The sequence below is a fragment of the Tachysurus fulvidraco genome, chromosome 3 (genome assembly GCF_022655615.1).
Source record: "Tachysurus fulvidraco isolate hzauxx_2018 chromosome 3, HZAU_PFXX_2.0, whole genome shotgun sequence".
Taxonomy (NCBI): Eukaryota; Metazoa; Chordata; class Actinopteri; order Siluriformes; family Bagridae; genus Tachysurus; species Tachysurus fulvidraco.
The window spans coordinates 28,174,915-28,201,852 of NC_062520.1; the positions used below are offsets into that span (position 1 = coordinate 28,174,915).

The following is a 26,938-nucleotide window of genomic DNA, read 5'->3' on the forward strand; positions in this document are numbered from 1 at the left end:
AGGGTGACTATTATGGTCTGTAGGTTGCGAGGTGGCTGTGCTGAGTTCAGTGTGTGTGTGTGTTCGTTCAGGATTATTATGGGATGTCCCCCCCCACGAGCTCTTTGTGTGTGTGAGGGATTGAAGAGGAAAGGCAGGGGGTGAACACTGGACGTCGTGTCTAAATAACATTACAGCAAGTGAACAGCTCTTTCTTTCTTCCGGAAGTTTAACATTAGTTTAATGAGGTTTTAATTAAATTCTCTGCTGAAATAAAGGCAGCAGAAGCTTGTGTTATCTTTTCCTCGGACTGCTGACCTGTGAGTAATCTGATTATAATCTGCTTCATGTGTTTATATTTCTCTGTTTGCAGTGCAGTGAAGTGGAAATGTTTCGGTTTCTGTTTACAAACTGTCAGTAAGTAATATAGCCATGGACTTGGACTCAACCATTTTGACAGTTTACTTAGCTTAGCTTAGCTAGCTGCTGTCCCATTTTAAGTTATTCTCACTCTTCCTTGCACCAAAGACGAGTGATAATACATCTAATTTGACGTTTATGTAAGAAATAAATATTATCGATTATATTTATTTCCGTCACCTGCTAATAAGGATAACGCGTCCTGCTAGCCAAACTTCACCTGAGGTCTTTTTTCCCTACCCGTATTCAACAAGCCACGCCCCCTTCGCCCTCTGGGTTAGTTATTTCTCGACTTCTGTGTTACTATTGGTGCGCGTTGCTGCTTGTCGCGCGAACCTGAGCCTTTAGCCAATCACAGTGCTAGAGGCGGGACACTAGGTGACCAATTACGTCATGCATAGGGCGGCCTGAATCAAAATACGGGTGCACAAGTGACATAGAAGAGGGGAAGTTGAAACAAGATCAGAGGGAAAAAATGTAGATATTTCTATATAACTAAATAAAATGTCATTGAAAAATAATATTAAATATAGTATGAAATATGTGTCAGCAGATGCGCGAGCGTTTGATCTTTCAGTATGTCAGGAAGTGAAGAGGACGCAGAACATTTGGGGTCCAGGAGCCTGTTACATGGTGAGGATGTTTCATATAAAACTTCTCATGGGAAGCTCAGTTCTGTCTGCATTGCTAACCCTTCATGCTTATATGGTTCATGTTTACTAAAATATATTTTATTGGTTTTTATGTGGCTGGTAGATGATGGAGCAGAGGAACACATACCTGAGATGGAAACTCCTAAATCCAAGAAGAAGAAAAAAGCAAAGAAGAGTAAAGAGAGCAGGGGGAGTAAACGACAGAAAGCACTCAGAGAGGTCTCACACACACACACACGCACACACAGGCCTCTCAGTTCTCCCCGTCACACACACAAATCCAAACTGTCAGTCAAATGATCAGCTTCAAATCTCAGTAAGTGTAAAAACAGACAGAAGACAAACGGTGTGAGCACGTTCATTTTCTCTCTCCTGTCATCTAGGAGGTGGTGGTAAACTCTCCTGAAGTTCTGGAGGCGCTGCGTCTGGTGGACGAGGAGGAGGAGGAGGAGGAGGAAGAGCGGCCCGTGCAATCAGACAGCGAAGGGAGTGATTACGCCCCCAGTAAGAAGAAAAAGAAGAAATCCAGTTCCTCCTCCAAAGACAGGAAGAAAGCAGAGAAGAGTGGGGGAGGAAAAAACAAACGGAAGATTCCAGAACCGGAGGAAGATGATGAGGAAGACGATGATGAAGACATTGGACAGGTGAGAGGTTTAAGGTTAACAATAGACAGTTATATTCCACGCACAACACTGTTACCATGAATATGGAGATTTTTTATAAAATGAAGTGAGGGATGAGAGAAATATTCAGGTGTGGAAATGTTTAGCTGAAGGTGGGAAGAAGGAATGTTAGACTAATGGAGAGATGAGAGAGAGTGATGAGAATGGATAAAATACACTAAATTAGAAGCTGTTCTGTTTTTCCTCCTTTTTGATAATTCATTAAACGTTTCTCATATTTCGGTGTACAGGGGCCGAAGACTTCGGCCCAGCTGCTGTCGGAGTGGGGGATGAAGGACATTGACTACACTTTCACACAGGAGGACTATCACACACTCACCAACTACAAAGCCTTCAGTCAGATGATCAGGTACATCCCTGATCAAAGCAATGCCCTGCTGTCAAACCTCACTCTAAATCAGAACGAGTGATGGAGAGCAAGAGGTGGAGGAATAGATATATAGAGTGATGCTAACAGACACTCTCTCTCTCTGCCACAGGCCTCTGATTTCAGCACGGAATCCAAAAATTGCTGTGTCAAAGATGATGATGGTGCTGGGAGCCAAGTGGCGTGAGTTCAGCACAAATAACCCCATCAGGGGATCTACAAGCACTGGCCCCACCCCTCTGACCCTTGACACCATGAGTACATCTAGAGGGGTGGAGCTAACAGGTCCTACCTTAGCAACAACATCCTTAGTAACGCCAACAACAACAACAACCACAACAACAACAACAACACAACCAGCACCTGCTGCACCACCACTACGCAAAGCCAAGACCAAAGAGGGCAAAGGTGAGGGAGAGGGTGAAAGAGGGAGAGAAAGAGGTGAAAGAGGGATGAAGAAATAAATCAGTCAACAATAGTGGAATAGATGGTTTCACTTATTTTAATAGTTTGAAATTATTGGAAATTAACAGATATATCATTGTTTGCACACACTGCACGTGTGTGTGTGTCCAGGTCCAAATGCTCGCAGAAAGACAAAGCCCAAACCACAGGATAAGAAGTCTAAAGCGAAGAAAGTGGCACCACTCAAAATCAAACTGGCTGCATTTAAGAGAAAAAGACCATCAGTAAGTTTATTATAGACCCCAACTTACATCATTCTACAGTTTATTATAAACCCCAACTTACATCCTTCTACAGTTTATTATAAACACCGCCCCCAACTCACATCCTTCTACAGTTTATTATAAACCCCAACTTGTATCCTTCTACAGTTTATTATAAACCCCAACTCACATCCTTCTACAGTTTATTATAAACCCCACCCCCAACTCACATCCTTCTACAGTTTATTATAAACCCCAACTCACATCCTTCTACAGTTTATTATAAACCCCAACTCACATCCTTCTACAGTTTATTATAAACCCCACCCCCAACTCACATCCTTCTACAGTTTATTATAAACCCCAACTCACATCCTTCTACAGTTTATTATAAACACCGCCCCCAACTCACATCCTTCTACAGTTTATTATAAACCCCAACTTGTATCCTTCTACAGTTTATTATAAACCCCAACTCACATCCTTCTACAGTTTATTATAAACCCCAACTCACATCCTTCTACAGTTTATTATAAACCCCACCCCCAACTCACATCCTTCTACAGTTTATTATAAACCCCACCCCCAACTCACATCCTTCTACAGTTTATTATAAACCCCACCCCCAACTCACATCCTTCTACAGTTTATTATAAACCCCACCCCCAACTCACATCCTTCTACAGTTTATTATAAACCCCGCCCCCAACTTACATCCTTCTACAGTTTATTATAAACCCCGCCCCCAACTCACATCCTTCTACAGTTTATTATAAACCCCAACTCACATCCTTCTACAGTTTATTATAAACCCCAACTCACATCCTTCTACAGTTTAGTATAAATCCCGCCCCAACTCACATCCTTCTACAGTTTATTATAAACCCCGCCCAACTCACATCCTTCTACAGTTTATTATAAACCCCGCCCCAACTCACATCCTTATAAACCCCAACTCACATCCTTCTACAGTTTATTATAAACCCCGCCCCAACTCACATCCTTATAAACCCCAACTCACATCCTTCTACAGTTTATTATAAACCCCGCCCCAACTCACATCCTTCTACAGTTTATTATAAACCCCGCCCCAACTCACATCCTTATAAACCCCAACTCACATCCTTCTTCAGTTTATTATAAACCCCGCTCCCCACTTGCACCATTCTGCAGTTTATTATAGATTACACCTCTCTGTCTGTCTCTCAGAGTGGTGAGGATGATGATGGTGAGAGTGACGGTTTTGACGGTTTTTCGGTGAGTGATGGGTCGAGCCGCAGTAGCCGCACTAAGAGCAAAAAGTTGAAGAACTCCAAGAAGAAGAAGAAAGGTCTCTCTCACACACACTCATACACACACATCTGACACACACACAGAATGTGATGTGTATGGAATATTGTATACTCCTGTTAGTGTATAGGATGTGAGTTGAGAGCTAGTGGGTGTTTCTGACCTACTGACCTTGCCCCTTGAACCTGACCTCACACCATACCTTCTCAACCACCCCCACAGTGAGTGAGGAAGGAGACGGGTACGAGACGGACCATCAGGATTACTGTGAGGTGTGTCAGCAGGGCGGGGAGATCATCCTGTGTGACACGTGTCCCAGAGCCTATCATATGGTGTGTCTCGACCCCGACATGGAGAAAGCACCTGAGGGCACATGGAGCTGTCCACACTGTGTACGTTCACCACCCTGTCTGTCTGCTCATCTCTCTATCTGTTTATATCCATGGTTGTAAAGACGAAAATATTGTTTTTATGTCGGAGAGATGGATTTTATCATTAACAATTTATTTATTATGCAGTTTGTTTATTTTTCCTGTTTTGGTGTTTGCCTGTCTGTCTGCATTTCTGTTAGGAGAAGGAGGGGATCCAGTGGGAGGCACGAGAGGAGAGCTCAGAGGGTGAGGAGGAGAATGATAGAGGGATGAGGGAAGATGGAGGTATGGAGGAGGAAGAGGAGGATGATCACCACATGGAGTACTGTCGGGTGTGTAAGGATGGAGGAGAGCTGTTGTGCTGTGATACCTGTCCATCATCTTATCACCTGCACTGTCTCAACCCCCCTCTACCGGACATCCCCAACGGAGAGTGGATCTGCCCCCGCTGCAGGGTGAGACGTGTGTGTGCGAATGTGTGTGTGTGCGAGTGTTGGTGTTAGTCTCTCTAGCTGTCTGTCTGTCTTTCAGTATATTTTATCTATGTTATCATAATGTGTGTTCCTCAGTGTCCTCCTCTGAAGGGAAAAGTCCAGAAAGTTCTTACATGGCGCTGGGGTGAAGCTCCGCCTCCAATTCCAGTGCCACGCCTACCTGACCTCCCAGCTGATGCCCCTGATCCACCTCCTCTGGTTGGTCGAAGGGAAAGGGAGTTTTTTGTAAAGTGGTGCAACATGTCATATTGGCACTGCTCATGGGTACAGGAGCTACAGGTACACACACACCACACCACACCACACACACAACACAACTGTCTCTCCAGTCTGTCTCTCCAGTTGGTGCTTAACTCTCTCTTTCTCTCTTCCTCTCTTCCTCTCTCGCTCTCTCTCTTTCTCTCTGTCTCTCTCAGTTGGAGCTGAACTGTCAGGTGATGTTCCGGAACTTTCAGCGTAAGACTGATATGGAGGAGCCCCCAAGTGTGGAGCAGTCTGAGTGTGATGACAATAAGAGCATGAGGAGGAAGAGTAAAGACCCACTGTACGCCCGCATGGACGACCAGTTCGGACGCTACGGAGTGAAAATGGAGTGGCTTCTCATCCAGCGCATCCTGAACCACAGGTACAAAATCAACGCTGTCTGGTACACACTCCCACACTGAACACTGTCGGGTACACACTCCCACGCTGAACACTGTCGGGTACACACTCCCACGCTGAACACTGTCGGGTACACACTCCCACGCTGAACACTGTCGGGTACACACTCCCACGCTGAACACTGTCGGGTACACACTCCCACGCTGAACACTCACACCTTAATGCTGTGTATACATGTAGTCTATAGCTTTAATGTGTAGTTTTAAATGTGGGTCTGTGGGTAAGTGGGTGTGGCTTCATCATTTTTTAGCTTTAACAAGTAGTTTAAAATGTTCCTGTTCATATCTGTTATAAGGGACTTCTGAACAGTGTACAATAGTCTTTAAGTCAAAAGTAATATCATAGTAAATACTGAATGCTTGTAGAGGGAATGACTGTAGCAAGACATCTAGGGGCATTTTATTGAGAAAAAAAATCAAATCTGCTTGTTCATTTTTGCAATCTTCCTCTGTTCCTCTTCTCTTAGTGTGGATAAGAAGAGTAATGTTCATTATCTGATAAAATGGAGAGATCTGCCCTATGATCAGTCATCATGGGAGAGTGAGGACATGGAAATCCCTGATTATGACACGTATAAACAGCACTATTGGAACCACAGGTACACACACACAGACACACACACACACACACACACACACACACACACACACAAACAGAATATGTCTTAATTATTTGACTGACATGACTAATATCATAAGACAAGTGACAGTTCAGGGCGGGGCCAACACAGGGTGGGATTAACACAGGCGGGGTTAATACAGGGCGTTACATTCATTATGAAGACAAATTTATTAACTCACTCTCTTTTTTCTCTGTTTCAGAGAGATGATGATTGGTGATGAAGGCCGTCCAGGAAAGAAACTAAAGAAGGTGAAAGTGAGAAAGATTGAAAAGCCTCCTGTAAACCCTGTGGTGGATGTAAGACACACACACACACACACACACACACACACACACACACACACACACACACACACAAAAAGGTAGAATATACAAAAAGGTCTGTCTGTCTGTCTGTAGCCGACGGTGAAGTTTGATAGACAGCCGGAGTATCTGGATGTGACTGGGGGTACGTTACACCCGTATCAGCTGGAGGGACTGAACTGGCTGCGGTTCTCCTGGTCTCAGGGCACAGACACGATCCTCGCTGACGAGATGGGCCTCGGCAAAACCGTACAGACTGCCGTCTTCCTCTACTCGCTCTTCAAAGAGGTGGGCAACTAAATTGTTCCAGAATGTTTCTGTTATTCCACCTTGATGTTTAACATCTATATTAATGTGTCACATTTACTCTGTAACAGTGTGTCATTTATATCAGTATGTGGTGTAACATCTACATTATAAGAGTGTAACCTTTAAGGTGTGTGTATGTATGTGTGTGTGTAGGGTCATTCTAAAGGCCCATTCCTGGTGAGTGCTCCTCTCTCCACTATCATTAACTGGGAGCGGGAGTTCGAGATGTGGGCTCCAGATATGTACGTCGTCACGTATGTGGGAGATAAAGACAGCCGAGCCGTGATCCGGGAAAATGAGTTCAGCTTTGAGAATCACGCCATCCGTGGAGGAAAGAAAGCCTCCAAGATGAAGGTGAGTATCTCATCACTCAGCCTTGTGGAAGTGTTCAGTGTGTAAAGGATACATTCACAGACAGAAAAAGACCTGCAGTAAAAATCAGATAAAAACCACACCAGCATCAGCCTCAGGTATGAGACATGACCTCCCCTCTGAGTGGAGTAAACGTTACCCAGGTCTAGGCAATGTAGAGACAACTCAGTTGTAAGCAGGCATGACTCAGTGTTATTTAGTGTTGTTGACAGTGGTGTTTGTTGTCTGGTTACAGAAAGAGGCAGCAGTGAAGTTCCACGTCTTGTTAACATCATACGAGTTGATCACGATCGATCAGGCCGTGTTGGGATCTATAGACTGGGCGTGTCTCGTAGTGGATGAAGCTCACCGCCTAAAGAACAACCAGTCCAAGGTATAAACACACACACACAGTATGTATATACACACATTATACACATTCACCATGCACACATGATTAGTACACACAAAAACCCACCACACACCAAGTAAACACATGAAATATGAAAGCACACACTTTAGCACACACTTTAGAAAATTGACCTACACCTTGTTTTCTCTCTCTCTCTCTCTCTCTCTCTCTCAGTTTTTTCGGGTGTTGAATAATTATCCTCTGCAGCATAAACTGTTGTTAACGGGAACTCCACTACAGAACAACCTGGAGGAACTGTTCCATCTGCTCAACTTCCTCACTCCTGAGAGGTTCAAGTACGTGTGTGTGTGTGTGTGTGTGTGCATGTGCATGTGTGTGTGTGTGTGTGCGTGTGCGCGTGTGCGTGCGTGTCCACAATATTGTACTGAACAGTGCACTCAGTCTGTGCTCACCTGTACTTGGAAGCTATACACCTGCAAGTGTGTAACCACAACTGTGTGTGTGTGTGTGTGTTGCAGTAATCTGGAAGGATTTCTGGAGGAGTTTGCAGACATAGCTAAGGAGGATCAGATTAAGAAACTGCACGACATGTTGGGACCTCACATGCTGCGGCGTCTCAAAGCCGACGTCTTCAAGCACATGCCTTCTAAAACCGAACTCATTGTCCGTGTTGAACTCAGCACCATGCAGAAGTGAGACACACACACACAGTCTCTATGGTGCGTACTGTATAGTGCTCTTGCTGGATGTAACAGGAGTGTGTGTTTTTGTGTGTCTACAGGAAGTACTATAAGTACATCCTCACACGTAACTTTGAGGCTCTGAACACACGCGGTGGTGGGAATCAGGTGTCTCTCCTGAACGTGGTGATGGATCTGAAGAAGTGCTGCAATCACCCCTATCTCTTCCCCACAGCCGCTATTGTAAGCTTCCCCCGTTCTCTCACTCCACAGGACTGTACCATTACACACCAGAGTGGGGATTATTAAGTGCCTTCTCTAATGCTTGCTTTCTTTTGGCTGTGGATGACAGGAAGCCCCTAAAATGCCTAATGGGATGTATGAAGGTGGATCTCTCACAAAGGCTTCTGGGAAATTGATGCTGCTGTGTAAGATGTTGAGGAATCTGAAGGAGGGGGGACACAGAGTGCTCATCTTCTCACAGGTACACACACATACACACTTTCCCATAACATGTACACACTCTTTATACACACAAACACAAAGTGTGTTTTGTGCAGATGACCAAAATGTTGGACCTGTTAGAGGATTTCCTGGAGAACGAGGGATATAAATATGAACGGATTGATGGAGGAGTGACGGGGGTGATGAGACAGGAGGCCATCGACAGGTTCAATGGTGAGACAGAAACGCACACAAGCAGAAGTTTCATGGACTAATGTGGTATAATATGTACGTTCCTGTACTCTGCACTGTTAAATAATAAAACACATATGGTGTTTTTTTTTCTCAGCCCCTGGAGCTCCACAGTTTGTGTTTCTGCTCTCTACAAGAGCAGGAGGTTTAGGCATCAACCTGGCAACCGCAGACACAGTCATCATCTATGACTCGGACTGGAATCCACACAATGACATTCAGGTATAATGGACAGGACACAGTAAACACACACACACACACACACACACACACACACACACATACACACATGCTCACAGTGATCATGATCTGATCTTCTTCAGGCATTCAGCAGGGCTCACCGTATCGGTCAGAACAGGAAGGTGATGATTTATCGGTTTGTCACTAAGGCTTCTGTGGAGGAAAGGATCACTCAGGTCAGTGATTCACATTTTTCAAATGACTCACTGAGTGATTCACTTTCATTTATAAATGACTCCTTGGAAAACTCAATTTTATTTGGAAATGACACCTTACAGCAATTTGTGTGTGTGTGTGTTTGTGTGTGTTTGTCTGAGTGCAGGTGGCAAAGAAAAAGATGATGCTGACTCACTTAGTGGTACGGCCCGGGTTGGGCTCAAAGGCGGGCTCTATGTCCAAACAGGAACTGGACGACATCTTAAAATTTGGCACGGAGGAGCTGTTTAAAGACGACACCGGAGAAGGTGAGGAGGAATAAATGACTGTGTTCATTCTCACTAGAATAGCAGCCAGTCTACGGTCCAGTCACAAACACTTCAGCAACTTGAAGCTTTATAACAGATGTATAAACTGTCCTGGTGTGTGTTTTGGTTGTGTTAATGGTGTACCTGTTCCAGGTGATAATAAGGAGGAGGACAGCAGCGTGATTCACTATGATGATAAAGCCATCACTAAACTGCTGGACCGAAACCAGGATGCTACTGATGACACAGAGCTGCAGAGCATGAATGAATACCTGAGCTCCTTTAAAGTGGCCCAGTATGTGGTTAAAGACGAGGAAGATGAGGTGTGTGTGTGTGTTAGAACAGTGTAGTTTATACGGCAGGAGTGCTTTATATTACAATAACATGGATTTTGTGTATTTCTGTTGCATTTTATATTAACAAACCTTTGTGCCTCTGTGTATATGTGTGTGTGTGTGTAGGAGGAGGTGGACAGGGAGATCATAAAGCAGGAGGAAAACGTGGACCCGGATTATTGGGAGAAGTTACTGCGTCATCATTACGAACAGCAGCAGGAGGTGTTAGCCAGTCACCTAGGGAAGGGCAAGAGACCTCGCAAACCTGTCAACTACAACGACTGTTCACAGGAGGAACAAGGTAAAACCTACTGTCTGCTATATTCTCCCTGCTCTTATCGTGTGTGTGGGTGTGTTTGTGTGTGTGTGTGAGAGAGAGACACGCACACTGAGTTTTTATTTTAATTTCTTTAACTCTAAAAATAATATTAGGTGTTTTTTTCAACTTCAAGCAGAATGGCATGATGACCAGTCTGACAACCAATCAGATTACTCCGTGGCCTCAGAGGAGGGAGATGAGGACTTCGATGAGCGCTCCGAAGGTGTGCGTGTGTGTGCGTGCGTGTGTGTGTGTGCGCGCGTTTGTGTGTTGGTTTCTCTTTTCTTAGCAGATATTATCCACAAACCCCCATGTGAGAGATAATAAATCGCTGAATCTGTCTGTCTGTCTGTTTCTCTCTCTCTGTAGCAAACAACCGTAGGCCGAGTCGTAAAGGTCTTAGGAACGATAAAGAGAAGCCTTTGCCCCCCCTGCTGGCCAGAGTGGGCGGGAACATTGAGGTCTCCATTGCTGCTGCTTCTTCTTTTTCTTCTTCTTCTTCTTCTTCCAATTACTTACTTCCTCCTGTGTTTATCTGTCTGTGACTCTCTTCCTGTAGGTGTTGGGTTTTAACTCCCGTCAGAGGAAGGCCTTCCTAAATGCAGTGATGCGTTATGGGATGCCACCACAGGATGCTTTCACCACGCAGTGGCTCGTCCGAGACCTGAGGGGCAAATCGGAGAAAGAGTTCAAGTATGTGGGTGTGGGATGGTGCAGACAGAAAGATGAAGGATGGAGAGGTGGACTGCAGAAGGAATGGAAAGGAGGGCAGTCAGATAGACAGAAACTCAGGGCATAGAGCTCTCTCTCTCTTTCTCTCTCAGATTGTATGTCCCTCTTTCTAAGGACATGTCTCTCTTAATTTGTCTCTCTCTCTCAGGGCGTATGTCTCTCTGTTCATGCGTCATCTTTGTGAACCGGGTGCTGATGGTGCAGAAACTTTCGCTGATGGAGTTCCTCGAGAAGGGTTGTCCCGGCAACATGTCCTAACACGCATCGGTGTGATGTCCCTGATACGGAAGAAGGTCTTTGTCTGTGTGTGTGAGTGAGTGTGTGAGTGAGTGTGTGAGTGAGTGTGTGAGTGAGTGTGTGAGTGAGTGTGTGAGTGAGTGTGTGAGTGAGTGTGTGAGTGAGTGTGTGAGTGAGTGTGTGTGAGTGAGTGTGTGAGTGAGTGTGTGAGTGAGTGTGTGTGAGTGAGTGTGAGTGTGTGAGTGAGTGAGTGAGTGTGTGTGAGTGAGTGAGTGAGTGTGTGAGTGAGTGTGTGTGAGTGAGTGTGTGTGAGTGAGTGTGTGTGAGTGAGTGTGTGTGAGTGAGTGTGTGTGAGTGAGTGTGTGTGAGTGAGTGAGTGAGTGTGTGAGTGAGTGTGTGTGAGTGAGTGTGTGAGTGAGTGTGTGAGTGAGTGTGTGAGTGAGTGTGTGAGTGAGTGTGTGAGTGAGTGTGTGTGTGAGTGTGTGAGTGAGTGTGTGAGTGAGTGTGTGTGAGTGAGTGAGTGTGTGTGAGTGAGTGTGTGAGTGAGTGTGTGAGTGAGTGTGTGTGAGTGAGTGTGTGTGAGTGAGTGTGTGTGAGTGAGTGTGTGTGAGTGAGTGTGTGTGAGTGAGTGTGTGTGAGTGAGTGTGAGTGAGTGTGTGTGAGTGAGTGTGTGACTGAGTGTGTGTGACTGAGTGTGTGTGACTGAGTGTGTGTGAGTGAGGGTGTGAGTGAATGTGTGAGTGAGTGAGTGTGAGTGAGGGTGTGAGTGAATGTGTGAGTGAGTGAGTGTGTGTGAGTGTGTGTGAGTGTGTGTGAGTGAGTGTGTGTGAGTGAGTGTGTGTGAGTGAATGTGTGAGTGAGGGTGTGAGTGAATGTGTGAGTGTGTGTGAGTGTGTGTGTGAGAGTGTGTGTGAGAGTGTGAGACAGAGTGTAATGTGTACTGTGTGATTGGTTACTTGTGCAGTTACTGCCGTGTGATTGGCTGCTGGTGTAGTTACTGATATGTGATTGGTTACTGGTGTAGTTACTCACCTGTGATTCTGTCCTGCAGGTTCAGGAATTTGAGCATGTGAATGGTCAGTGGTCAATGCCATGGATGAAGGAAATTGAGGAAAATAAAAGAGCAGTTGCTGTTGCTATGGGAGAAGACCCCAAAACACCCTCTACTGGAACACCTGGAGACACACAACCCAACACACCCGCACCAGGTGCCACCTGATCCTAACTTCATTCTAACCACCTGTTAATATTCAGCTAAAGTAACACTAACCTTAGAGTAAAATAACTTTAGACCTCATGCTAACCAGGCACCATGCTGAAGTCACACCAGAGACTCTCTAATACATGGCAGTACAATTCAGTAAGGTTATGGAGTCATTATTAATATGTCTGCTCTGTTAACCATAATGTAGTAAGTGTCCATTAAACCATGCCTCTTCCCGATCAGAGGAGCTGTCCAAAGGGGAGGAGTCAGAACGAGAGATGGAGGACAGGATGGAGGGAGAGGGAGAGAAAGACAGAAGGAGCACTCGCATGCAGGATGATGAGGTAATGACCACCAGACATCTGTCTGTCTCTGTCCCTACTTCTGTCTGTGACCTGCTGTCTGTCTGTCTGTCAGGTGATTGAGATTCCAGATGATGGAGAGACCTCCCTGAGTCCAGAGAAGACAGGAACTGGACAGGAGACGGAGGTAGACAGCACATCACCCTCACTGGAGAAAGATGAAGGGATGAAGGATACAGCAGGAGAAAAAGAGAAAGCTGGACAAAAAGAGGAAATCTCTGCATGTTCGCCAAAACATGAAGAGATCAAAGGGGAAAAGTCAGAGGTCACCAGCACCTTAGACTCTTCCCAGCCCAAAGGTCAGAGAGAGTTCTGCTGTCTACCTGTATGTGTGTCTGTATATCGGTATATCTCCATACAGTCCTCTGTCTGTCTGTCTCTGTCTGTTTGTCTATCACTCTATTGTCTGTCAGTATGTCTGTTTGACTGTCTTTCTCTCAAACTGGAGTGCAATATAATGGTGTGTGTGTGTGTGTGTGTGTGTGTGTGTGTGTCTTAACTATAGAAGAGTACCGTGACGAAAAGAGTGAGAAAACAGACAGCCATGTAACAGCAGAGGAGAAGAGAGGTGTATACACACACACACACATCTACCACACTAGTGTTATACATCACACTTACTCAGTAAAGGATGTTTCTCTCTCTCCTTCCCTGTGTCTGTGTGTGTGTTTTTGTGTGTGTGTGTGTGTGTGTGTGTGTGTGTGTGAGAGAGATTGAGAGAGAGAGAGAGAGAGAGAGAAAGAGAGAGAGAGAGAGAGAGAAACAGAATCACTCACTGTCTCTCGGACACATCAAGGCATATATGTAGTATGCTGCCAGAGCACACAGCTGTCTTTGTCTTCTCTTAACAGTCTCAGTCACTCTCTCTCTCTCTCTCTCTCTCTCTCTCTCTCTCTCTCTCTCTCTCTCGTAGAAGTAAAAATTGAGAAGGATGGTGTGAAAGTGGAGGAGTCTCGGATGAACGGAGAGGATGGAGGAGTAGACAGTGAGGAGAAGAAGAAACACATTAAACAGAGATTCATGTTCAACATCGCAGATGGAGGATTCACAGGTTGTGTGTGTGTGTGTGTGTGTGTGTGTGTGTGTGTTTCCATGTATGTTTGATACTGATTTGTGTGTGTGTGTGTGTGTGTGTGTGTGTGTGTGTGTGTGTGTGTGCAGAACTCCACTCTCTGTGGCAAAACGAGGAGAGAGCTGCAACCGTCACTAAGAAGACGTATGATATTTGGCACCGTCGCCATGACTACTGGCTCCTGGCTGGGATCATACAGTATCCTCACACTGCCATGACTGTTCTACTGCAGTTTATTCAGTGCACATCAGCTAGCAAGTTAACTGTTAGCTTCAATCTGTCTGAGACTGTCAGAGATTTCGGTTCCGTCCCAAACACAGTCCTTTCAGCGCTGTCTGACACGAACCATTCACGTTTCCTTCAGATTCTTATGAGAATGTCAGCCATTTTGGCTCTGTCCTACAACTGACACTATACAGTCTGTGTGCATGTTGACCTTTGACCCTGTGATGTCAGACATGGTTATGCCCGCTGGCAGGATGTTCAGAACGACCCGCGCTTCTCCATCCTCAATCAGCCCTTTAAAGGAGAGATGAGCAGAGGGAACTTCCTGGAGATCAAAAACAAATTCCTCGCTCGCAGGTTCAAGGTACTCACACATGCAGACAAGCACACACACACGTAAATAACTTTTTCAAACACATTATTTATGCTCTGTCTCTCTCCTCCTGTGTGTGTATGTACTTGCTGTGTGTGTATGTGTGCGTGTGTGTTTGTGTTTGTGTGTGTGTTTAGTTGTTGGAGCAGGCATTGGTAATAGAAGAGCAGTTGCGCAGAGCTGCTTATCTGAACATGAGTGAGGACCCAGCTCACCCCTCCATGGCTCTGAATACACGCTTCAGTGAGGTGGAGTGTTTAGCCGAGTCTCATCAACACCTGAGCAAAGAGAGCATGATGGGAAATAAACCTGCCAATGCTGTACTGCACAAAGGTAAACTACACCACACTTGACTACACTAAACAACACTACATGACACATCACACAACATAACACTACACTACACCACTCTACAATACACACTCTTTACTACACATCACACAACACTATACAACACTACACCACTGTACATTACACACTCAACACTACACACTCTACACTATACAACACACTCTACACATCACAATACAATAAACTACACTATACAGCACTCTACACTACACCAAACTACGCTCTACCAAACTACGCTCTACCACTTAACACTAGACAACACACTATACAACACTACACTTCACACTCTTCACTACACATCACACTACACATAACTACACTATACAACACTACACCACTGTACACTACACCACTGTACACTACACTACTCTACAATACACTACACCACTCTAAACTACACCACTCTACACTACATTACACTGCTTTACACTACACTACTCTAAACTACTCTACACTACTCTACTCTACTCTACTCTACACCACCCTACACTACACAACACTACACTACATCACTCTAAACTACATTACACTACTCTACTCTATGCTGCTCTATACTAAACCACTCTACACTACACTACTCTACTCTACTGTACACAACCCTACTCTACTCTACACTACTCTACTCTACACCACCCTACACTACACAACACTACACTACACTACTCTAAACTACTCTACACTACACTACTCTCCTCTACTGTACACAACCCTACTCTACTCTACACTACACTACTCTAAACTACTCTACACTACACTACTCTACTCTACTGTACACAACCCTACTCTACACTACTCTAAACTACTCTACACTACACTACTCTACTCTACACAACCCTACTCTACTCTACACTACTCTAAACTACTCTACACTACACTACTCTACTCTACACTACACTACTCTACTCTACTGTACACAACCCTACTCTACACTACTCTAAACTACTCTACACTACACTACTCTACTCTACACTACACTACTCTACTCTACTGTACACAACCCTACTCTACACTACTCTAAACTACTCTACACTACACTACTCTACTCTACACAACCCTACTCTACTCTACACTACTCTAAACTACTCTACACTACACTACTCTACTCTACACTACACTACTCTACTCTATGCTGCTCTATACTAAACACTCTACACTACACTACTCCACTCTACTGTACACAAGCCTACTCTACACTACACTACACTACACAACACTTCACTTCACCACTCTAAACTACATTACACTACTCTACACTACATTACATTCTAAACTAGAAGGGAACGAGATGCTCTGTATGCACACACGCCAATTTAATTACTTAATAAAAATATGTGACGAAGTGATTACGTGCCAGCAAGTCCATATAAGGGCATCTATGTCACAATTCTTCAGCTTCTATTTGTCTGAAAGAAGTGTGAGAGGATGCCCAGTGTGTTGCCAGCGATGCAGCGTCTCGTTCCCTTTTCAGAGAACTGGATTACATATGTAACCTGGTGTAGTTCCCTATTGAGGGAACTCAATGATGGCTGGGGGCTGATGCTATTTGAACGCCAAGAAAACATCAATAGCCCTGCAGGACCTGGGACCCTAGAGTGGGTTCCAGGTCCAGGTTATAGAACCAGATAAAGGTGTGCGGAGAGGACCAACCCGCCGCAGCACAAATATCTTTAAGGGGAACACCCCTGGCTAAGGTACTGGACGAAAAGGGACAAAAAGGGAGGAGGAGTTACGCCACTAGCTTGAGCGGTCAACATAAGTCCTCAAAGCCCTTATTGGGCAAAGTACATGCAGCCTCTTCTGTTCTGCCTATTCATGGAGTGGGGGACAGCACAGCCCCCGTTCCTTCTTGGGAACAATGAAATATTGGCTGTAAAAGTCAGAATCCCGCTCTGGCAGGGGAACATGTTCTATGGCCCCTTTCCACAGGAGCGAGAGAAGTCTTGGAGGAACACTGCCTGGTGTTTGCCAACGATCGTGGGCAACACCCTGAAAACACGTGGGGACTGGAGGTGAACTGGATCCGTACCTTTTTTCTACGGTATCCAGGACCCAGTGAGACACACCTGGCAAAAGTTCCTACGCTGCCAGATTATCTGAGAGTGGTGTCAACCTTGCACAAATCTCCTGGGGGCCCTGAAGCAGCTCACTGGCAGGTGCTAACCCAGGGTACAGATCTGTATAAGAAAGAGGAGTGGGCACAGACCCTACCGAAGTGCCAGAGGCAGTGGAGCAGGCAGTAGGGGAAGCCTTTATGAAAAGGACGCTCCTAGGAACCCCAGGCCTCAGGCGTCAGGATTTCTTCTTAGCCAACCTGGATGAGATGATGGATCTAAGGTCCCTTCTCACCTGACGGGTCTGGGCCTGGACATGCTGACTGGCCTCCCTAGTCTTAGACAGTGGGGCATGGTTCACCACACTTGCCCATTTTACCGCTCTGAGAGAGCTAGGAGGTGATTTGGTGCGGCTGGAAGATGGCCCAAGCTGCTCGCCGCAGGGAAGGATAAACTCGCTGAATGCCACCAACTGGCATTTCACCTCCTGGTGCCTGTCGATGACAGTACTCACTGCATTGCCAAACAAACCCTGATGTGAAATCGGGCAGTCTGGGAGAAAGGACTTATCCTTGTCTTTAATGCCCATTAAGTTGAGCCACAGGTGCCTTTCTGTGGCAACTACAGTGCGAGATCCGTGGCTCAGCAGAGCTCAGCTACCATCTGAGGGTAACACCCCTCAGCACCGTCGAGCTCTTTTAGCAGGTCAGCCTGGTAGGCCTGCAAAACTGATGTGCAGGGCTGATGTGCAGGGCCATGCCCGCTTGGCCTGCTGCCGTATAGGCCTTATCCACAAGGAGTCAGTGGAGAGGGGAAGAGAAAGGGAAATAACCTTCTCTTGTGCGCTTCTGCTAACTCAATCTGCGAACCTCACAATTAAAGCCGCCGACGAGGTGCAGGTGCTTGGCTGGAAAATACAGCCAAACAGGATCGGAGGTTGCACAGCGGGAATAACTTGCAATGCACGAAGGGAGCTCCCTCGAGACCCGACCGGGCATGCTCCTCTTCCAAACAAATAATGCAAAGAAAGTGTGTGTCGTCCCTCGTAATAAAGTGGGGACAAGTCAAAGTGACCACTAGGGGATGACCCAGAAACAAGCTTCATTTCATCTTTAAAGCATCAAATCCTCTAAAAACAGGAAAAAACTTATTTACCTAGTAAAGTTTATACTCTCAATATTTTTTTAAGCCCACACACAAAGCATAATATGATTCACAGCCTTCATACTATTAGAAAATTTTTTTGGACAAAACTGACCTAGGTGGCGCTAGACCGGTTTTTCCCTTACCTTTAGACGCGTCCCTTTCTTCACTGGGGTAATATATTCCAAAACAAATAATCCACAAAAATCCACACAGGTCCAAGGAATTGAAATCTGTAAAAACCTTTTAATCCAAAATGCTGTGGTCGTGCCGCAAATATTCCGTTAGTGTTCTGAAAACTGGAAACAGAAGTGCGCCATCATCTCGTTTTGCCGCTCTAACTTCTAATTGGGATATTCAAAAATTCAAAGTCTATGTCATATTTATAGCCCAGGTCCTAACGAATCAAACAAGCCCTCATTTGAGCCAATCGGTGCTTGTATTGCAGAGATAGACGGCTGGGAAGCCAATGATGTCATGACATCATTTTTGGGAACCCGCCTTTGACTGACAATTACTCCTTCCAATAGCAATGAAATGGGCCGGGACCTCTACAGCTCTTTAGCCAATAAGCAGACGATTCCAACGACATACAACATGCCGTTTGTTCTCTGGCAGTGTCTGCGTGAACAAGCTGCGCAGAAGAATTCTTGCGTAATCCTTGACCTTTTGTCCCTCTCACAGCTCAGGGTGTCAAGTTACAGGCCTGTTTTCACACCAGAGTGATAGAGAGAGAGTCTAGGCTTATTTATGGCCTTTCAGACTGAGCCTGCAGCCTTTTATTTCAAAGTTATATAGTAAACAAGTACACAAAAACGCTGCACCAGATGACCATGTCCGTAGAAAAATATTTATATTGAAGCCATTTTTGGGTCTTTTGACTTGAAATGTTTTTTGGTGAAAGCCAAGACATGTGGCTATGACTCTCAGTTGTTATTTGGTCCCTAGCATGTTCCAGAAAAATAAGATTAATCAGTTTATCAGGTAAACAACAAAGGCGGAAATGAAAAATTCCATTCTAGCCTCTGTAACCTTGTGCCAGTAAGGCCTAGAATCAATCTGAAACTAGTTTCTGAAACTAGAGAATCTCTTCTTTCCAATGAGACCAGGCCCACCCCACATTTTGTTTGTCAAAATATGTGGGAGCTGTACCACTTTTTGTTGGGTAGGAGTTTGTAAATATAGTAAACCATCTGCATATAGACTAATTTTTTGTTGAGATTTGTTGACTTGGATTCCTTTAATTTTTTGGTTTTGGCATATTGCTACAGCAAGTGGTTCTATGAATATGGCAAAAAGGGATGGAGAGAGTGGACAACCTTGTCTAGTTCCTTGGTGCAAGGTGAAGCTTGGTGAAGTGATCCCATTTGTGACTACTGTTGCCTTTGGGGACGTGTATAGGGTTGTAATCCATTGGATAAATTACTTTCCAAAACCAAATTTACGGAGGGTGGTGAATAAACATGTCGAGTTTACCCTTTCGAATGCTTTTTCTGTGTCTGATGATGCAATCATGGTTTCCTGTGGCTGTCTTTGTGCGATGTTGATAAGGTTGAAAAGTCTGCGAATATTATCTGTTGCGTTTCTGTTCTTGATGAAGCCTGTCTGGTCTGGGTGAATTAGTGAATGCATAACTGTTTCAATCCTGGTTGCTAGAGTCTTTGTGATCATTTTCAAGTCAGTATTGATTAATGATAGTGGGCGGTAGCTAGAGGGATGTGTTGGGTCCTTGTTTGCTTTCAGTGCTGTGTTCATATGTGTGGGAATGGTAGGTTTGAATTTCTGTGAGTAATCTATTAAAAGGTGATAAAATATCCCAAAAGTGTTTGTAAAATTCTGCCGGTAGTCTGTCGTGTCCAGGTGATTTGTTATTTGGCATGCTTTGTAGTGCTTTGCTGAGTTCTTCAAAAGTGATGGGTTGCTCTAAAAAGTTTGATTCTTCTGTGCTTAATGAGGGAAAGTTCAGTGTTAAGAAAGGATTCAATTTCAGATTGTAGAGTTTGAGTGCCGGGAGAATACAAACAGCTGTAGAACTGGAGAAAGGTGTTATTAATTTCTTGAGGATCCTGTGTAGTTTTACCAGAAAAGTCCAAAATGGATGGGATGAGTGACTTGTCTTTTTTTATATTGTAGCATATTTTCCAGGTATTTACATGCTTTATTGCTGACGTAAAATTGATCATATTTGAGTTGTTGTATACAGAACTGTATTTTTTGTTTATGATACTATCCAATTGGGTCCTTAGTTGCTTTATTTCGGTTTGTGCTTCTTCAGATGCGGTGGTAGACTGTTGATTACTTAGTTGTTTAATTTTCTGCTCAAGAGTGTTTTCCAATTGTTGATGCTGTTTTTTTCTTGAGCGATGAATATGATATAATTATGCCTCTCATGACTGTTTTGCTTGATTCCCAAAGTATTGATGGTGAGATTTCTGAAGAGTCACTGATTTCCAGAAAGGATGCCCACTCTCTTTTTATAAGAGTGTTGAAGTGAGGATCTTCTAGGAGAGAGGTGTTGAAGTGCCATCTTGTGAAGGCTTTCTTCTGTTCTGGGATGTTTAATATTAAAGATACAGGGGTGTGATCGCTGATAATAATTGAATAGATAGTATTTTCTGATGTCTGTTGAATTAGTGAGTTGCTAACAAGAGAAATATCTATTCTAGAGGAAGAACAATGAGCTGAAGAAACATGAGAATATTCTCTAAGTAGTGGGTTCCTTGCTCTCCAGCTATCGCTAAGGCCATAGCTCATTATGTATTGTTTAATTACTTCTGATGAGTGACCAGTTCGTGTGTTGCTGTGGTTGTGTGTATGGTCAAGTGATGGGTTGAGAACAGTATTGAAATATCCAGCTACTATGAGATTTGTGGTGTTATACAGCAAAGAAAAAAGGTTATGAAAGAAAAGTGGGTCATCACTGTTTGGAGCGTATAGGTTTGCCAGTGTAAAAGTTAAGTGATCAATAGATATATTGATAATATGATAAATCTTCCTTCTGGGTCTGAGATTAAAGAATTAAGAGTGAAACTGATGTTTTTGTTTATCAAGATGGAAACGCCTCTTTGTTTACTGTTAAATGTAGATGAAAATATTTTGTCAAATTGTTTAAAATGGATGTGTTGTAGTTCTTTATCTGTTAAATGTGTTTCTTGTAAAAAGCAAATATCTGCCTTTAATTTAACAAGGTGGTTGATTACTTTAATTCTCTTAGAGGTAGTATGAAAGCCACTTACATTCCATGTTATTAGGTTAAGTGTTTGCATGGCTGAAAGTAGGTAGTCTGTAGAATGTGTTTTTTGTACCTAAAGTAGGTAGCCATGATATATAGAGGGGGTGGGAGGTTTCCCCGGCTGGGATAGACAAATGCAAAACATGGATGGGCACGATAGATATATAAACACTACATTGAACATAGATAGATAGGACAGATATACAAATACCACACACAAATAAAATTTCTGACCATGTCAGAGGGAAATAGAGAGAGTAAAGAGTAACAAAAAAAGAAATAGTAAATACATAGAGATAATGACACAATGCATGTGATGCTTGAAGCAGATATAACGTTGTAGCAATAAATGAAAAGAAGAGAGAGAGAGAGAGAGAAAAAAGAGAGACATCGAGGTGTATAATAAGAGTTCATTAATAGCTATTGGCATGGTAAATGAAATTTATAACAGGATTTATCTATATGGCAATGTAAAATGTATTATGGAACAGTCAGTGTTAGGATGAGCAATGATAATCTTGGTTAAACTATAACCACGTAGTGATGTTTGGATCGCGATAAAGTATTCTGTTCACATAAAGTTTGTCTACCAAAAATATACTGTAGCTCGCTTTCCTTCTTCACGGAACTGTTTCATTATCGGCAGTATTTTTCGTCTGCGGTCTTGAATTTGTTTGGGAAACTGATCATACATCCCATACGTGGTATTCTTCAATCGATTTCCTCTGCTTTTAACGAGTTCTTTGTGTTTATAGTGTTCAAATTTAGCGATTATTGGAGGTGGCTTTTTGGGGTCTTTGGATGGAAGTCGGTGAAAAGTTATCTCCTCAACTGTTGCTGTGGGCAGTTTAAGAGGGTCATGCATGAACTGTTTTATTGCCTTCTCTGGGTCGTCAGGTGTGTTTTGTGGAGGTATGTTTATTCCTGAAAATATCAGATTATCGCACATGCTGCGACACTTAATGTCCAATATGGTTTCTTGCATAATTTGATTTTCTTTGGAGTGTTTTGTGACTTTAGTGGAGAGATGTGATACAGTTGCTTTTAGTTTGATGTTTTCTTGCATTAATTTTTCGATTTGGGATTGAGAAAATTCAAAACTAGCTTCCAGATCACGGATGGAGAAGTTCGAGTATGGCAAGTTTGGAGTTTATGGATGCGAGTACACTGACCTCTACTGTGATTTCCCCGTCTGTTTCGGTGGATGAATCCCGTTTGCGTATTTCCTTGTTTGGTTCTGACATGGTATCCAAATTGTAAAAATAGCTGTCGATGCAGTTGAACAGGTTGTCCGAGTCTTGACAAAGTTGGTTATCCAAAAGTTGTTTTGATAAATTAATGAAGTTTGCAAATGAACATATAGACAAGCCTGATGCATTTTGGAAACAAGTTCTGTGCACCGATGAGATTAAAATAGAACTTGTTGGCTGGAATGAGCAAAGGTATGTTTGGAGAAGAAAGGGCACAGCATTTAATGAAAAGAACCTCTGTCCTACTGTTAAGCATGGGGGTGGATCAGTCATGCTTTGGGGTTGTATTGCAGCCAGTGGCACAGGGAACATTTCATGAGTAGAAGGAAAAATGGATTCAATAATATGTCAGCAAATCTTGGATGCTAACTTGATGCCATCTGTGAAGAAGCTGAAGTTAAAGAGACGATGGCTTCTACAAATGGATAATGATCCTAAATACAGTACACCTCAAAATCCACGGTGGATTACAGAGGCGTAAACTGAAGGTTTTGCCATGGCCTTCACAATCTCCTGACGTCAACATAATTGAAAATCTAAGGATAGACCTTAATAAAAGAGCAGTGTGTGACAGACAGCCCAGAAATCTCAAACAACTGGAAGACTTTTGTAAGAAAGAATGGGCGAAGATACCTCAGACAAGAATTGAAAGACTCTTGGCTGGCTACAAAAAGCAATCACAAGCTGTGATACTTGCCAAACAGGGCAGTACAAGGTATTAACTCTGCAGGGTGCCCAAACTTTTGCCGATGCCATTTTTTTGTGTTTTCTGTTATTTTGAAAGTGTAAATGATGGAATTATAAGAATGTTTAATCAGTAATTTGATGCTCTTTGGAGATTTTTCTATCTTGTCTTGGCATCTTTATGCACATTAATACAAATTTTAACCTGGGGTGCCCAAACTTTCGAGCCCCACTGTGTGTATATATATCTGCTGCCTGCAACATCCTCCAGCATGACCGGTTTGGCAGTGGGTCAGTAATGTTGTGGGGTGGCATTTCTTTGGAGGGCCGCACAGCCCTCCATGTGCTCGGTAGAGGTAGCCTGACTGCCATTAGGTTCTGAGATGAGATCCTCAGACCCCTTGTGAGACCATATGCCAGTGCTGTTGGCCCTGGGTTTCTCCTAATGCAAGACAATGCTACACCTCATGTGGCTGGAGTGTGTCAGCAGTTCCTGCAAGACAAAGGCATTGATGCTATGGACTGGCCCGCCCGTTACCCAGACCTGAATACAATTGAGCACATCTGGGACATCATGTCTCGCTCCACCCACCGACACCACGTTGCTCCACAGACTGTCCAGGAGTTGGCGGATGCTTTAGTCCAGGTCTGGGAGGAGATCCCTCAGAAGACCACCTCATCAGGAGCATGCCCAGGCGTTATAGGGAGGGCATACAGGCACATGGAGGCCACACACACTACTGAGCCTCATTTTGACTTGTTTTAAGGACATTACATCAAAGTTGGATCAGCCTGTAGTGTGTTTTTCCACTTCAATCTTGAGTGTGACTCCAAATCCAGACCTCCACGGGTTAATAAATTTGATTTTCATTGATAATTTTTGTGTGATTTTGTTGTCAGCACATTCAACTATGTAAAGAACAAAGTATTTAATAAGACTATTTCATTCATTCAGATCTAGGATGTGTTGCTTAAGTGTTGAGCAGTGTATATATTTTTTTTCTCCTTGCACTGACACAGCGTCAAGTTCCCTCGAAAGGGAACTACACTACACTACATTACACTACACTACTCTACACTACACTACTATGTACTACTCCACACTACACAACATTATACTACACTACACCACTTTAAACTACACTACACTACACCACTCCAAACTGCATTACAGTACCCCTCTCTACACTACACTACTGTACACAAATCTAAACTACACTATGCATGGGAACGCCACCCCGCATGGGAACAGATCAATAGCTCCTCACTACTCTACACTACCCCACTTTACACTACTCTACCCTACACTACACTCACTTCTACTCTACTCTACTCTACACAACACAACACTACTCTAAACTACAGTACACTACACTACTCTACTCTACTGTACACTATTGTACTCTACACGACACTACACTATACTTACATTAAGTACAGCCCTGATCATGTGACCTTATCGTTATTCTTTTTTTCTACCTGTCTGTCTCATAGTACTTAAACAGCTGGAGGAGTTGCTTAGCGACATGAAAGCTGATGTCACTCGTCTCCCAGCGACCATCGCCCGGATACCACCAGTTGCTGTGCGATTGCAGATGTCGGAACGCAGCATCCTTAGTCGTCTAGCCAGTCGGGGGTCGGAGGCCACTCAGACTCAAGCACCTCGCTGACCCCCGAGTAACTTGTTGACCCCGATTGTCCTTCCTTACTTTAGGCTGTGTCCTAATCCAGATTCACTTCCCTATAGCTCTCCCCCTTTCTGACCAGGTGACACAGATAAGATGCTACATTCACAATAGCAAATGACAATGTGACCTTTGACCCTATCCCTAGATTAGGCTGCTACCCAGTCTGAATGAGATAAAAGGAGACAGAAGGAAAGAAAGACATTTTGACTCCAGTTATTCTGTACTGTATATCTGGGTGTGTTCCAATCCAAACTAACCTTCTTTTTTGCTGGAGTAGTAATGCAGAGTGCGTTCACGTTAACAAATGATAGACTGACGTTAGTGAGCCTTTCTTTTGGCTGTGTCCCAATCCCAGTTAGAAAGGGGATGAGAGGGAGACCAGGGTTACATCAGTAAGTGTTTGATCTGGCACTGATTACTTGCTTACTAAAGAAGACTCTGAGCAGAGATTATGACATCATTGAGAGCAGATTAATCAGATTGATGTTTTCTTTTTTCTATGCAAATGAGTGGAGGCGTGGCTGTAAAGCTGGAACTTGTGTTGTGGTCTCGTCTAAGTGTAAATTGTGGTAACAGTAGTCCATGCAAAAAAAACTGCATGTTTATCATCTCAAGCGGCTGTATTCTTTTTCTTTTATTTCTTGTAAAAGAGCAAGTTCTTCTTTTCTTACTCAAGTCTTTCATTTGCAGCAAGGTTCAGCATTATTAACATAAGAAGTGGAGGGTTGAAGTGTGAAGATGTCTGAGGAAACGCTGGACTCCACCTCACAGAGGCCAGTTAGTGCCTTCACCGTCTTTTTATGTAGAAATGACATGAAGGCTGAATCCCACTGCACCACTCCCAGTATAGGCACATGGCATTGTGGGTAATATAGGAAATTCTTAACCAAATTAAAAAAAAAACATATCCATAATTTCAATCTAAAATTAATCTTGGGTTTGCTTTACATAGGTAATGTGTTCTGCTGGCTACAGTGAAACCACATTTATTTTTAGGTGAATGAGCTACAGATGATTGGTGTCATCTCGGACTCCTCCTGCGTCTCTTTACTTCCTGTGTACGAGGGAAACTCACTTTCCCCGATCAAAGAAAAGAAAGTTATTCAGTAATAAAAGAGAATATTAATTAGAGATTAAAAGTTTGTTAGGAAGCCCTAGTTAAAAAAGTTTGTAAGTTTAAATCCTGTAAGTCTTCCCAGCAGCTAAACCTGCAACACTTAGTAATGGCTTTGGCCTGTGTTTCAATGTGTTGTGTGTACCATAGAGCACAAACTTCCAGTAGCATTCTGCAGTTCTGATACATTAACACACTACGGTGGTTTGGAATGGAATCTGTGTTCTGGGTCATGGGCTGTGTCCCAAATCTCATACCACTATACTGAATAGAAAATCACCAGAGATACCAGAGCTAGAGTGTTACCTAGTTCAGTGTGTAGGGGTCAGTTCAGCAGTAAAAACAAATGGCTGTCTCCCAAATCATATCCTAAACTGTTCTCCACTATATCTGAAATAGTACGGAGCTTACTTATTGTTCATCAACAAAGTTCTAGGCCAGTGTGGCCTAGTGTCACAAATCCCAGACCGGTGTATTGCTTCGAGATGCTGTTTACTGCATAGCTTGTGGTTAGTTTGGGACACAGCCCTGAAAGAGGGGCCAGCTGTCAGTGTAGTATTTAGTGTACTACTTTTGCAGTTTGGGATGCATCTGTCCTGAGCTGTCATGGTAACAGCCAAAGCATTTTTACTGCTCTGTTTTAGCTAGCTACCTAACACGGCTCAGGTAGTGTACTTTTTTGTGCAGTGGGAATCAGAATGTAGAGACTGGGACACACACTCACGGATGTTGTTGTTGTTGTTATTGCTGTTGTTTATTCCACACACTCTGTTTTCATAAACAGTCTTTTCCCCTGTTAATGAATGATGTCACCCAGAAAGCTCCACCCCCTTTTGATGAGCTCACTTTGTAATTACTGTTGTTACCCTGTTATTGTTTATATACGTTAATATTGTTGTTGTTGTTTTTTTTGAGACCTGCAATAAAACTCATTAACAGAA

General features: G+C 43.7%; 1 protein-coding gene across 3 annotated transcripts; it reads left to right on the plus strand.

The window, feature by feature from the left end:
* Positions 1 to 26,938, plus strand: chd4b (chromodomain helicase DNA binding protein 4b). 3 transcript variants are annotated; one of them, XM_027154435.2, is made up of 40 exons: positions 1 to 299; positions 953 to 1,032; positions 1,156 to 1,271; positions 1,436 to 1,696; positions 1,966 to 2,084; positions 2,215 to 2,510; positions 2,679 to 2,791; positions 3,980 to 4,100; positions 4,283 to 4,452; positions 4,632 to 4,886; positions 5,001 to 5,204; positions 5,342 to 5,550; positions 6,055 to 6,186; positions 6,410 to 6,506; positions 6,609 to 6,800; positions 6,975 to 7,175; positions 7,429 to 7,566; positions 7,759 to 7,880; positions 8,064 to 8,237; positions 8,327 to 8,468; positions 8,578 to 8,709; positions 8,786 to 8,903; positions 9,019 to 9,143; positions 9,245 to 9,337; positions 9,484 to 9,625; positions 9,779 to 9,948; positions 10,087 to 10,261; positions 10,416 to 10,502; positions 10,649 to 10,740; positions 10,839 to 10,972; positions 11,160 to 11,304; positions 12,300 to 12,456; positions 12,696 to 12,796; positions 12,870 to 13,113; positions 13,320 to 13,382; positions 13,728 to 13,865; positions 13,976 to 14,084; positions 14,343 to 14,475; positions 14,622 to 14,817; positions 24,690 to 26,938. In XM_027154435.2, exons 2-40 carry the CDS (start codon positions 978 to 980, stop codon positions 24,863 to 24,865), a joined length of 5,847 nt encoding a protein of 1,948 aa, XP_027010236.2. In that variant the 5' UTR covers positions 1 to 299; positions 953 to 977; the 3' UTR covers positions 24,866 to 26,938. The 3 variants fall into 3 exon arrangements, with proteins under 3 accessions (XP_027010236.2, XP_027010246.2, XP_027010227.2); XM_027154426.2 differs by having other exon boundaries at positions 2 to 299; positions 10,413 to 10,502; XM_027154445.2 differs by lacking the exon at positions 10,416 to 10,502.